This window comes from Erithacus rubecula (genome assembly GCF_903797595.1).
Source record: "Erithacus rubecula genome assembly, chromosome: 17".
Lineage (NCBI taxonomy): Eukaryota > Metazoa > Chordata > Aves > Passeriformes > Muscicapidae > Erithacus > Erithacus rubecula.
The window spans coordinates 12,957,837-12,970,788 of record NC_136669.1 but is presented as its reverse complement, the minus strand read 5'-3'; the positions used below and the strand labels follow the sequence as shown (position 1 = coordinate 12,970,788).

The window sequence follows — 12,952 nt, the reverse complement described above, 5'->3', positions numbered from 1 at the left end:
AGGGTGGACAATGTGCCGGCAGCGTGTGGGGCTGCGGGCAGCGCAGTCGTGGTGCGGGCACTGTGAACAAGGGGTTCCGCAGGATGCGGGCAGTGCGGCCATGGCGTGGGCAGCGCACTGAGGGTACAGCAGGATGCTCTGGGATGCGGGCAGTGCACTGAGGGTACAGAAGGATGCTCTGGGATACAGGCAGTGCACTGAGGGTACAGCAGGATGCTCTGGGATACAGGCACTGAAGGTACAGCAGGATGCCCCGGGATGCGGGCGGTGTACTGAGGGTACAGAAGGATGCTCTGGGATACAGGTAGTGCACTGAGGGTACAGAAGGATGCTCTGGGATACAGGCACTGAAGGTACAGCAGGATGCCCCGGGATGCGGGCGGTGCACTGAGGGTACAGAAGGATGCTCGCGGGTTGCGGGCAGCGCGGGGCGGGCGCGCCCGGCGATGAGCTCACTGCAGTCTCGCCGCCCACGAGCGGCGGGGCTGGAGCCGCCGAGGGGCGGGGGCGGGCGGGGGCGGGCAGCGGAGCCGCCGCGTCTGCGGGAGCCGCCGCCGCCCCGCCGGGCCGCGCCGGGCAGCGCCGGGGAGCGCAGCGGGGAGCGCGCGGGAGCAGCGGCACCGCCGAGAGCGGCGGCAGCGGGCGGGAGGAGCCGCCGGCACCGGCAGAGCCGCGCCCCGGGCCCCGCCAGCGGCCGCCCCGCCCGGCCCCGGGGGCGGCGGGCCCGGCACGGCCCGGCCATGCTCGGCCTGGACGTGTGCGAGGCCGGCGGGCAGCTGCTGGAGCTGCTCTGGCTGGCGCTGTGCTACCGAGGTGAGCGGCGGCGGCAGGGGGGCAGCGCCCGGGGGCGGCGGGGGGCATCGCCCCGGGGAGGGAGGGCGAGCATCACTCCGAGTCCCCAACAGGTGAGCATCCCCCGGGCACCCGGTGCATCCATGAGTGAGCATCGCCCCGGGCCCGGGGGAACTGGAGCTCCCATGGGGGAGACCCCCGCTGTCCCCCTGCCACCTCGCAGCCCGTGGCACCCGGCGCATGTCACCCTGCCCTGCCACCCGCGGGCAGCCAGCGAGTCCCCAGGTGGGTGCATCCCTGGGCTGGGAGTGCCCCATGCTGCCGTGACAGCCGAGGGGCAGGGCCTTGGTGGGCGACACAGAGGGGCAGCAGGGCCACTGCTCTGTCCCCTCACTGCCCTGGGGACCCCTATCTTGGCCCCTGTGGCCCCGGGGCTGAGTGCAGGCAGTGTCCTCTGCCCCACGCTGTGTTCCCAACGTGTCCCCAGGGATGGAGCTCCGGAGGCTTTGGGGAGCTCAGTGCTTGCAGTCACAAGAGTGGGAGGGTGATGCAGTGTGTAGGGAGAGTCAGGGACTGTGAGGACATCACCCACCCTTGTGCCCCTCAGCAATCTGACAGCACCAGAGCCACCGGAGCCACCATCCCAGCGATGCCTTTTTGCCCTGCAGCTGCTGATGGTTTGGGTTTGGGCTGGGAGATGGGGCTGGAGGTTGCCCAGTGGGGTTGGAGGGCAGTGACAAGAACTTCTCTGGGTGACACGAAGGGGCTCTGGGCACTGGAGGGGTCTGCAAGCAGCTCCCAGATCAAGCACACCGCGCAGGCAGCGGCTCGGCTTGCTCCATGACCGTGCGGAAATGCAGCCGGCAGCAGCACCTCTGGTCTCAGCTGTGCCACCAGGCCCCGGGGACACCGAGCCTGGCAGCCTCCGAGCCACAGCTCCGAGCCGGGGAGCAGCTCGGCCTCCCCACGGGGATTTCCCGTGTCACAGCCTGGCCACCCCCTGCCCACCAGTGCCTTGGTGTCGCAGGGGTGTCCCCCGGGGTGTCCCCAGGGCTGCCACTGCCTGTCCCCCGCAGACATCATGGCTGACAAGGAGGGGGTGACGCTATCGCTGGAGGAGGAGGAGGAGGATGCCGACGTGGCCCTGGCGTACAAGACGCCGGAGAAGAAGAGCCTGCAGGAGATCCAGGAGCTGGACCCGGGGGATGAGAGCCTGCGGAAGTACAAGCAGGCGCTGCTGGGTGCCATCCCCGCTGCCGTGGGTAAGGCTGGGGCTGCAGGCGGGTTTGGGCTTTGGGGGTGCAGCCTCAGCGGGCGCAGGGAGCTCAGCGGGCTGGAGCAGGGAACGTCCCGCGGGGCATCCCCGGCAGGAAGGCACATCCCACATCCCGGCTGGAATCGCCCGGGGGTGCCGCCTGTGCCCCCCACCCGCGCAGAGACCCCGGCATTCCCCGCCGGCGGTGCCGGTGCCCGGGGACCCCGGTTGCCGTGGCTACGGGATCACCGCCGCAGTTTCCATAGGAACGGCTACAGGGAACCGGGAAATTCATGGGGATGACGGAGAGCAGCGAACGGTGGGCGGGGGGAGGGACCCCGGGGTGTCACGGCTGCCGGTGACCAGACGGTGCCCCCCGCTCCCCGTGGCCCCCACAGCAGCCCCCAGGCTGGTGCTGGTCTGCACTGGGGGTCCCTGGGGGGCTCCACGGGCCCAGCACCCCGATGTCCATCCATGAATGTATTGGGGAGGGTGCAAACTGGGGATGGGGGGGCTTGGAAAGCACTGGGGTGCATGAGGGGAGCACTGTGGTGTGTGAAAGAAGGGGGACATGCAGGTTGGGCTGGGGGGGTGGATGAGACCAGTGCCCATCTCAAGAGATGCCTTTTGGTTGCACGTGCTGCATCCTCCTCCTCTGCTTCCCCTTGTTCTGCTCCTGAGCCAGGGAATGGTATACCCTGGGAAATACCCATATCTGGGTACTTTAAACATGATCTTACCACAAAAGGCACTGATGCCAGTGAAGAGGTGACCTGAGATGCCCCTGCTCTCCTGTGCCCTGCCTGGCTGCCTGACATTCACTTGCTTTAACACCCTCACCAGAGACACCATGGCCCTTCCTGCCATTATAGGGCCATGGGCAGTCCCTTGGCTCGCTGGGATGGAGTGATGGTGCACTGGGCATGGTGAGTAAGGTCTGAGCCCTGCTGATTGTCCCTAGATGCCAGCGTGCCCAACGTGCAGGTGACAAAGCTGACACTGATGTGCGAGCAGGCACCGGGGCCCATCACCATGGACCTGACAGGTGAGCCCTGGGGGCAGCTGGGGGAGGAGGATGAGGAGGAAGGGGTACCGGGCTGATGGACCATCTGCCTGTGCAGGAGACCTGGAGGAGCTGAGAGGCCGGGCCTTTGTGCTGAAGGAAGGGGTGGACTACAGGGTGAAGGTGTCCTTCAAGGTGAGGCGAGTGTGTGGTGCCCTCTGCCCGCTGGCTGGGCATGGCCCTGCTGCCCTCACACCATGGGGACCTGACCCCAAGAGATCCTTCTTCTCCTGGAATCCTCCCCACAGGGTGCCTCTTGCCTCCCGTGGGTCCCTGCCTGCCCCAGGATCCCTGCCTTGGGACACCTTCTTCCACCCTTTATCCCTGGGCTCCCTGTTCCTCTGGGGATCTCTGCCTATCCTGAGTTCCCCCAGGGAGCTCCTGAGTCCCTGCCACCCTGGGGGTCCTTGCTGTCCCCAATGTGGCTGCCACCTCGTGGTTCCTGCCACCCCAGAATCCCTGCTTCTCCCAAAGATCCCAGCAATGCTGCCTATCCCAGGGTTTCCTAGAGGTGCCTGCCCTTCCTGAAGGGGATCCCTGCCATCTCTGAGTCCCTACCCCTCTTGGAGTTACCTGCCACCCTGGGGTCCCTGCCACCTTTGATGACGCTGAATTCTGACGAGGGGCTGGATCCTGGAAGAGGTGGATGTCCCCATGCCATGGGACAGTCCCCAAATCCCTCCTGCCTTCTGCCCGCAGGTGAACCGGGAGATCGTCTGCGGGCTGCGGTGCCTGCACCTCACCTACCGCCGGGGCCGGCCCGGTGAGTGGGGCTGGGGGCTGCGGGGCCGGGGCTGGGGGGGCCCCCGCGCCACCCCGGCCCCTCTCACCCGTCCCTCCTCTCCCCTCCTGGCCCAGTGGATCGCGATGTGTTCATGGTGGGCAGCTACGCGCCGCGGGCCGAGGAGTACGAGGTGGTGACGCCGGCGGAGGAGGCGCCGCGGGGATGGCTGGCGCGGGGCTCCTACCGCGTCCGCTCGCTCGTCACCGACGATGACAAGTCGGAGCATCTCTCCTGGGAGTGGGGCCTGTGCATAAAGAAGGCTTGGGAGGACTGACCCACCCGCACCCCGCTCCCCCCGCAGCCCGGGGTCGAGGTGCCGCCATCCCGGGGACCCTCGGCGGCACCGCCGCGCTTGCCCCAGTCGCGTCAAGGGTTGAGGGGGGGTCCCTTAGCGAGTGAGAGCCCGTGGTCGTGGTCTTCGCAACCAAAGTTATTTTTAATTGCTCTTTTTTTTTAAATATCGACGCCCGCCTGGTCCTCACGGCGTCCCCGTCGCTGGGGCCGGGGCCGTGCCCGGTACGTGCCCGGTACCCGCCCGGTCGCAGGCTGTGCTCTTCCATCGCCATTAAACCCTACAGACTGGTCTCTTACTGGTGTGTCTGTGCTCCCACTGGTGTGTCTGTGCTCCCACTGGTGTGTCTGTCCCCCTATGCGTGTCCCCTTGCTCCCTGTCCCCATCCCGCTGGCGGGGCCGGGTGTCCCTGCGGCGACGAGCGTCTGGAAAACAGGCACCTGGTCCCGCTGCCTTATCGGCGGGGCCGGCAGCCAGTAGCGGAGGGCCACGAGCCCCAGGGCACCGGCACAACCCGCCCCCAGGTCCCTTATCTTTGTCCTCCTCCCTGGACAACATCTTCAGCGCCGGCACCATGCGCGGCTGCGGGTCCCGGCTGGTTTGGCTGCTGGTGCTGTCCCTGGCCTGGCTGGGCCCGGCTTTGGGGGGCGAGGATAAGGATGAAGAGGTGATTGAAGAGGAGGAAAAGGAGAAGAAAGAGAATGAAGTGCTCTCAGATGAGATCAAGGAGGAGGACAATGTCCTGGTGCTCCATGAGCACAACTTTGCCCGTGCCCTGAGCGAGCACCAGCTGCTGCTGGTGGAGTTCTGTGAGTGCCCCCACGGCGGGCAGGGGAAAATGTGGGGTAGGGAACATTAGCAGGGGGGACTGGCAGTGGCTGAGTGTGGGCAGAGCACTTCTACATGGACACAGGTGCAGGAGAGGTGGGCAGGGGCAAGGGCTGTGGGACAGAGCGGCAAGAGCACAGAACATGTGACAGGGTGCAGGGTGGGGACAGACACGCGGAGCAGGGACACAGCAGAGCAGGGGGTGAGGGGCGTGTAGCACGGGCGTGGGACACAGGATAGGGACACACGGTGTGGGTGTGGGACAGGGCAGAGGCTGTGGCTCAGTGGGCTCATGCAGCCATTGGGCTGTCCCCACACCTGTCCCCGTTATCAATGCTGTCCCCTGCCCACAGACGCGCCGTGGTGCGGGCACTGCCAGCAGCTGGCTCCTGCCTTTGCCCAGGCAGCTGCTGAGCTGAGGAACGAGTCCAGCCCAGCCCGGCTGGCCAAGGTGGATGCCACGGCACAGACAGCCCTGGCCACGGAGTTTGGCATCACCTCCTACCCCACGCTCAAGCTCTTCCGTGATGGCAACCGCACGCACCCCCTGGCATACACGGGTAGGGCTGGGGCACCCTGCAGTGTCCCTGCACCCATCGAGGGGGGACTCTGCCGTGGGGCTGGGGAGGGTGGCAGGGGCTGATGGCCAAGGGTGGCACTATCCTCGTGGGGGTCACAGGGTGGTGATGCTGAGAGGGGTGTCAATGTCCTGGTGGTGACAATGGACAGTGTGATGTATGAGGTGATGATGGTGGGCAGTGCCGTGGTGCTGGTTGCGGGTGGATGAGGTTGGTGGCACAGGAGAGAGGTGTCAGGTGACACCAGGGCCCTGTTCTGTGTGCCAGGCCGCTTGGACAGCCAGGGCATCGTGCGCTGGATGCAGCGCCGGGCCGGCCCCAGCGCCACGCTGCTGCAGGACACTGACACCATCGCTGCCTTCATCGACTCCCAGGACTTGGTGGTCGTTGGCTTCTTCAAGGTGGGCTGGGGCGGGTGGGGCTGGCCCATGGCCGTGGCTGTGGCTGTGGCACTGATGGGTGGCTGTGCAGGACCTGAAGGGTGAGACAGCCCAGGCGTTCTTCGACGTGGCTGCTGAGATGGTGGACATGCCGTTCGGCGTGGCGGAGGCAGCTGAGCTCTTCCAGGCATACGGGCTCTCAGCTGACACCGTCTGCCTGTTCAAGAAGGTGAGGGAGTGGCAGGGGGGTGGTGGGGCCATCCTGTCCTCCCCTCAGCCCTCACAGGGCCCTGCCCTGGCAGTTTGATGAGAGTCAGACGAATTTCCCCGTGGACCCGGCACGAGGGCTGGACACGGCCGAGCTCACCCGGCTGCTCCGTGTGCACAGCCTGCACCTGGTGATGGAGTTCACCAACGAGGTACAGCCCTGCCCTGCCCTGTCACTGACCCAGCAGGGCTATGGCTGCCCTGCCCTCATCCTCCTCCTCCTCCCCAGACCTCCAGCCAGATCTTCGGTGCCAAGATCCCCCATCACATGCTGCTCTTCCTCAACAAGTCCTCACCGGAGCAGCTGTCACTGCGGGATGGCTTCAGGGCAGCTGCCGGTGGCTTCCGGGGTGAGGTGAGGTGGCCCCATGGCAGGGACATGGAGGGTGGCTTTGGGACTGCCCAGCCTCAGTGTCCCCTGTTCCCTGCCCAGGTGCTCTTCGTGGTGGTGGATGTAACCGGGCACGGCGCCGACGTCCTGCCCTTCTTTGGCATGACCGCTGCTGATGCCCCCACCCTGCGCCTGGTGAAGATGGAGGGCAATCGCAAGTACCGGATGGAGCAGGACAACTTCTCGGATTCGGCCATTCGCACCTTCATCCAGGCGGTGATGGACGGCAAGGTCAAGGTGAGGGGTGCAGCCTGGTGCCACCAGCACCCATGGGTTCTGCCCTGTGGTGAGAGATGTGCTGCTGGCTCCGAAGCCTAAGGATGATGGTTGTGCAGTGAACACCAGGGACCAGTTTGTTGATAGTCCTGCTGCCAGGCTTGAGGATTTGGGGATTTGCTATGGGTAAAGGGGGCAGGACACTGCTGCTGTGGAGACACAGAGAGCAGGGATGGCAGCAGAGGGAAGATGTGGTCCAAAAGGCAGCACAGGAACACACCCCTGCCCCAGCCTGCCCCAGTGCAGTAGGGCCTCTGGCACTGCTCAGCCCGGGCTGTGGCTGTCCTGACTGTCTCCCACAGCCTCACCTGCTGAGTGCGGAGCCCCCTGAGGACTGGGACACCCGGCCCGTTAAAGTCCTGGTGGGGAAGACCTTCGAGCAGGTGGCATTCGATGAGACCAAGAATGTCTTTGTCAAGTTCTGTAAGTGCCAGGGACACCCATGGCCCTCCCTGAGCTCTGCCATGGGGCTCAGCCCCTGCTGTGCCCCAGCCCTGTCCCACACCCCGTCCCAACACCCCGCAGATGCGCCGTGGTGTCCCCACTGCCAGGCCATGGCAGCTGCCTGGGAGGAGCTGGCCGAGCGCTACAAGGACCGTGAGGACATCGTCATCGCTGAGATGGACTCCACAGCCAACGAGCTGGAGAACATCACCATCCACGGCTACCCCACCCTGCACTACTTCCCTGCAGGGCCGGGCAGGAAGGTAGGTGTGGGCACCTGTGGGGTCGCCAGCACCTGGGGGACGGTGGCACCCTCAGTGCCCTCTGCTCCCGTGGCTCCAGATGATTGAGTTTAAGAGCAATCGAGATGTGGAGACCTTCTCCAAGTTCCTGGAAAACGGGGGGACACTGCCTGAGGAGCCTCCGGTGAGTGGGGTCAGGGCAGCCCCTCTGCCCAGGGATGTCCCCAGCAGGGTGAGGGGATGGATCCTGCAGGATGGGGATGGGGACAGAGTCAGGCAGGGATTGTGTGTTCATGCCTGCCTCACTGCTGCCTTCTCCAGGTGACCAAGACCCCTGGGAACAGCACGGGTAAGGAGGAGGATCCGAGTGTGCCACGGACAGATGAATCCCGGGATGAGCTGTGAGCCCTGTCCTACTCAGGCATGTGCTATAAACTACCTGGAAACAAAGTGGGCTCTGGTCTGTCTGTCTCTGTGTTCTGGGAGCACCCACCTGTCCTGGGGACACAGCGGGGCCTCTGTCCCCCTGGGGCAGCTGTGCCACAGTGCTGATCCTGGCAGCCCTGCAATGGTTGGCCAAGGAGCTCTCCATGCTGGCCCTCGTGCTGCACTGGTGGGGTTCAGGCAATGGGGGATCAGCTCTGTCTTTGGGGTCTCTCCTTGGTGACATGCCAGACTCAGGGAATCCCCAGGAGCTGCTGTCACAGCCAAGGCAGGCAACATGGGGTTCTAGGCACTTAAGCCTGGCTTGTAGCCTCTGGCAATTCCAGCACTTCCCCTCTCTGTTGAGACATTCCTTCAGGGCAACATGTTGGTCCTCTGGGGCCAGGATGTTCTTGGCCACCCCTCCAGGGAGCCCAGAGCAGCCCCAGCCCTGCCCTGTGCCCAGAGCCTTTGCCAGACCTGCCCCATCCTCTGTCCATCCCAGAGGGCCTGAGTCTGCTCCATGGGGAAGGAAAAAAAGCCGCAGGCAGTGGGATGTGGGATTTTATTTCATTTTATCCAAGTACCTTTGAAAAGATCATTGTACAAGTCAGCACATGAGAATGCAGAGGAAATGCTGGGGCTGCACGGCCGCTGTACATATTTACAGGGACCCCCTGAAAAAAAAGGGGGAGACGGAAATCCCGGGCACGCCAACAACCTCACCAGACACACCACCACCACAACTTCAAAAAACAAGGAGTAAAACCCCTTGTAACACTGTTCCCGGGCTGAAAACATTAGCAGGTTTTGCTGGACTTCACGCGTGTGTCAGGCAAGTCCAGAAGGGTGTTTTAAAGGCACTCGGTGACAGGTACAACAGGCGCGGTGCCCCGGGGTCCCGGCAGCTCCACCGAGCAGGGCGGTGCCTGGGGATCCCCGGGCTCTGGGGCCACCCCCGTTTCTGTGGGTGGGCAGGGCTGTCTGAAGGAGCTGGCAGAGCTGTGGCTGTGCTGGAGCAGCAGGGCCTGGGCTGGGTGAGGGCAGGATGGGGAGCACCAGCTCAGCCCCAGCTTCCTTGCGGCCGAGTAAGCCCAGGAGGCTTCCAGGGCTGCACAAGCCACAAATGGGCACCAACGACCCCCCTGGTGCCTCCCCTGAGACACAAAATATGCAGAATTAATGAAAAGATGTATTTTGCCTTCATCTTTAATGTTTCCCTCCCCATTATGGTTCTCCTAATGAGAGACCTGCTTAAAGCCAGAGCTTGGCCTGGGGGTCTGGGCATGTCTGCACCAGGCCCACAGGAGCCAGCCCTCTGCAGAACTGCAGCTCTCCTGGGAAGAATCCCTTCTCCACAGGGACACAGGGGACACACAGGAGTGTGCAGGCTGTGGGATGTCAGCACCTAGCCTGCCACCCTGGCTCTGAGCTGGTCCTTGCTCCATGGGAAGCCCCCCCAGTCCTGACAGTTCTATCCCTCGGGGATTTACTCAGTTGCAAGGAAGCTCAGGAAGAGAAAAAAACACCCATCCTACCATGTCCAGCAGCTGAGCCTGCCAAGGAGGCCACAGATGACTCCTTCCAAATGGCTCAATGATCTTCACAGCCCTGTTGGAGCAGGGTCACCCCTTCCATGCTGGTGGGGTGAGGGCAGCTCTACCCCATAGTGCTCCAGAGCCATCCATGCCAGGAGAATGGAGCAGGGTGCCAGGAAAGTGTGGAGCAGCCAGGGTCTGATGGATGGCTGTACACTTTGGGTGAGTTCTGCAGTACCTGTACGTTTTACATTTACATAAGAGCACTGTGACATCGGAAATATTTTCCTTTTATTACAATATATCAAAAATATGCAGCTTTAGTAAACAAGGTCATATTACACTTTCTAATGCACTGTACAATGCTACATTACACTTATATTCGGTATGGAGAGGGAGCCCAGGCTCCCACTGGCAGGTTTGTGGGGTGGAAGGGCATCCTGGAGCTTGCCCAGATCCGTGCTGGAAAGCGGAGCTGCCGCCCTCTGCCCTGGGCTCGCCTGGTGCCCGTGGTGGCAGCACCACCAGCGTCAGCCCCAGGCCTTCTCCTCCGGTCCCAGAGTCCTTCACAGTCCTGTCCTCACTGCCCTGGAGCCTAATCAATCTTCTCCACCTTCCCAATGATCTTCTCTTCGAAGATGGGCAGGATGGTGTCATCCTCCCGCACCTCCTCAAAGACCACGCCACAGTCGAACTCGTCGCTCACTTTCTTAAAGTAATACCTGAAAAAAACAGAAACGTGGAGGGGGGAGAGGGAAAAAAAAAAGGAGGTGAATGGTCAGAGGGCACCATGATCCCTAAATCTGGGTACAGCCCTCCCATGGCTCTGAGCTCATGGAGCACAGACACGGAGAGAACTGAGGCCACACTCCTGCCCCTGGCCTCAACAGTGACCACAACAACATGGTCAGGATCCATGTTAGAATGGAGCACAGGAGCTCCAGCCCTGAATCCAAGCCCATTCACAGTTCTCCCAAAAGCAGAGGCTGAGGCACCTGTGTTGGTGAAGCACTTCAAGGCAGGCTTTCCTATGGCAGCTCCTACTTGGAAGTGGGAACTTGGAGAGCTCCACTCCCCACATCTGACTGCTTTGGGAGCCTGGCAGCACCAACCTCCTTGTCCTCACCAAAAGGAACTCTGAGAACAACTCTGAATCTAGAGGGTCCCTGCAGCATCACTGAGCAGGAACCTGCCCTGGAACCCAGAGGGCAGCTCAGCAGCTCCTGCTGGAGGTGCAAACCATGATGCAGGACATTCCTGCTACAAAACCCCACCTCCCTCACCCCTACTAACCTCCCTCTTCACCAGCCAGGGCATCCTGGCCCTGCTGCCACATCCCCACCACATGTCCTGAGGAAGCCCTCCTGACCCAGCCCCAACAACCCTCCCCTTTGTGGGGGCCACACTGCTGTATCCTGGCAGTGGCATCTGCCAGGGGTCACCAACAGCTGCTGGCAGCTCCCTGCAGGCAGGAGCAGCCCTTACCTGTAGTTCCCTTTCTTGGTCAGCAGCTCCTTGAACTGTCCCAGTGTCACCACGCGGCCCTTGACGAGGGTGCGGTAGGGGATGGGCTCCCCACAGAAGTAATACGCCACCACGATGTTCTCACAGGGCTGGGATGTGCCACTGCCTGGCCTCTTCTGGGGCTTCAACCTGCTGTGCACAGACACAAGGGACCTGCTCAGGGCCAGCCCAGGGGCTCACAGCCATCCTGGAGCAGGTCAGGGCCCCCCAGACGGGCTGGTGGAAATGCAGTGCAGCCCTGAGCATCACCCGCCCCCACCTGCAGCTCTCCAGCATGCAAAAGATTGGTCAAGGAACACTTGGAAAGGCCGAACGAGGCCAGGACACAGCTACAAGAGGGGTGCAGGTTCTAACTCAGCCCCTTTGTGCTGTCTCCAGGCCCTCCTCACAGCATGGCTGGGGGAGCCACTGGCAGAGCACCCCAGGCCAAGGCGGCAGAGCCAGGTCACCATCATCCCCATCATCCTCTCACCATGCTCCTGGTGCACACCAGCACAGGTCATGATCATGCAGACTGTTTGGGAATACTGCCACCATGGGCAGAAGAGCCCAGCACAGCTTTCCAGTGGCCCACATCTGCAGGCAGGATGTTCCTGCACTCCACAGCTCCCCTGGGCCACTCTCCCAGAGCACATGGAGGTCTGAGGGTATGGCATGTCCCAGAGCCTCTGCTGCCTGTCCTGTCCATGCAGGGTGCCAAGGCAGCTGCCATTACCAAAACCTCAGTGACTTCACATCTCCTGTGTTTTCCCAACTCTCAGAATGCTGGCCTGATCTTTGCTTCCAGCCCACACACCAGGTTCAGCTATGTGGTGCCATCACTAGACTAGACTGAAATTGCCAGCCCAGCCCTCACCCCATTTTCAGAGACAGACAAAAGCAACAATAACTCAGCTCAGGGTCCTCTGCCTTTCTGCAGAGCCTTTCATCTGGGGTGCCGAAAACGCTGCACAAACATTGGAGCAGCCTACACAAATTGCTACCTTGGCATGAGTGGCCTGAGCCAGAGGCAGCCTTCCCTTTCAAAGTCACATAAAACACATTTGGCAGCTTTAAAAAAAAATTATTTTAAAAGCACACTGGATAAAAAAAGATGATTTTGTATTTACATGACTGGAAAGTTGCTGTAAAAACCTTAGGATCTGCCAAGCACATGAGGTAATCGCAGTTTTGGAAATGACTCTGACCTTAACCTTTAAACAGTGGCTGGCGGGCAGAGCACCTTTTCATGGTGTGCCCACATAAACACTGGCACTGCACACCAGACACAGCCTTTCCACCTCTTCCTACAGGCAGGAGAGGTCTAAAGTTCAACTCAACAATCTTCCGGGTGCCTGCTGTGCCTGGGAGACCTTTGGAGAAGATGCAGCAATCTGAGAGGCAAGGGTCTGCTCCCAGTGCCAGCAGAGCTCTCGGAGCCTCTCCCATCCCTGGATCAAAATACAGGATGCCCTTTAGCTAGGAAAACATTAAAGAACTGAGTCATCCTTGGAAACAAAAATATGAGGCATTTAAAGGAAAAATGGGTCATAAATTCAGGCAAATTCTGTGAGTCCTGTGAGCCAGAAGTTAATTGAAGGGGTTTGGAAAACCTCAAAGTCACTAAGATTCTCTTAATCCTGCTAGAGACAAGTCATGACTAAGAGAGGGCTGCTGTGTGCCTGGGGACACAGTGCAGGAGCAGAGCTGCTTCCTCAGGGCTGCTGTTCTTTGCCTGGGGAGATGGAGAGGACTAAGCTTCCCTGAGCTCTGCTGTGGCAGAAACTAGAGGGGGACTGTGCCAGTGGCTGGGAGTGTCCTTCCTCCTGCTGTGCACTTCACACCTGAAAGGCCATTCCTGGCTCCAGTGAGATGTGCCCTGAAAATGATGCCTGA

At 61.8% G+C, this 12,952-nt stretch overlaps 3 protein-coding genes across 6 annotated transcripts in view; 2 read left to right on the top strand and 1 right to left on the bottom strand.

Annotated features, from left to right (window-relative positions):
* Positions 1 to 580: 580 nt before the first annotated feature.
* ARHGDIG (Rho GDP dissociation inhibitor gamma) lies at positions 581 to 4,484 on the top strand. 2 transcript variants are annotated; one of them, XM_079321236.1, is made up of 6 exons: positions 581 to 813; positions 1,869 to 2,054; positions 3,009 to 3,092; positions 3,169 to 3,245; positions 3,810 to 3,873; positions 3,969 to 4,484. In XM_079321236.1, the coding sequence occupies exons 1-6, from the start codon at positions 741 to 743 to the stop codon at positions 4,166 to 4,168; spliced, it is 684 nt and encodes a 227-aa protein (XP_079177362.1). In that variant the 5' UTR covers positions 581 to 740; the 3' UTR covers positions 4,169 to 4,484. The 2 variants fall into 2 exon arrangements, with proteins under 2 accessions (XP_079177362.1, XP_079177361.1); XM_079321235.1 differs by lacking the exon at positions 581 to 813 and adding an exon at positions 847 to 1,077.
* Positions 4,485 to 4,554: 70 nt separating this feature from the next.
* On the top strand, positions 4,555 to 8,024 carry PDIA2 (protein disulfide isomerase family A member 2). Its single transcript, XM_079321205.1, has 11 exons — positions 4,555 to 4,995; positions 5,368 to 5,574; positions 5,860 to 5,993; positions 6,064 to 6,201; positions 6,275 to 6,391; positions 6,469 to 6,594; positions 6,673 to 6,867; positions 7,209 to 7,329; positions 7,432 to 7,613; positions 7,693 to 7,776; positions 7,914 to 8,024. The coding sequence occupies exons 1-11, from the start codon at positions 4,761 to 4,763 to the stop codon at positions 7,995 to 7,997; spliced, it is 1,623 nt and encodes a 540-aa protein (XP_079177331.1). The 5' UTR covers positions 4,555 to 4,760; the 3' UTR covers positions 7,998 to 8,024.
* A 1,803-nt stretch (positions 8,025 to 9,827) lies between these two features.
* AXIN1 (axin 1) overlaps positions 9,828 to 12,952 on the bottom strand; it is a 68,877-nt gene continuing 65,752 nt past the window's right edge. For 2 of the 3 annotated variants that reach the window (XM_079320808.1, XM_079320806.1), the window contains 2 exons: positions 11,039 to 11,209; positions 9,828 to 10,275 (listed from right to left, as the gene is read on the bottom strand). In XM_079320808.1, coding sequence (XP_079176934.1) covers positions 10,149 to 10,275; positions 11,039 to 11,209 — 298 coding nt within the window. In that variant the 3' untranslated portion in view covers positions 9,828 to 10,148. The remainder of the gene's footprint in view (positions 10,276 to 11,038; positions 11,210 to 12,952) is intronic. The other variant, XM_079320807.1, reaches the window with a different exon arrangement.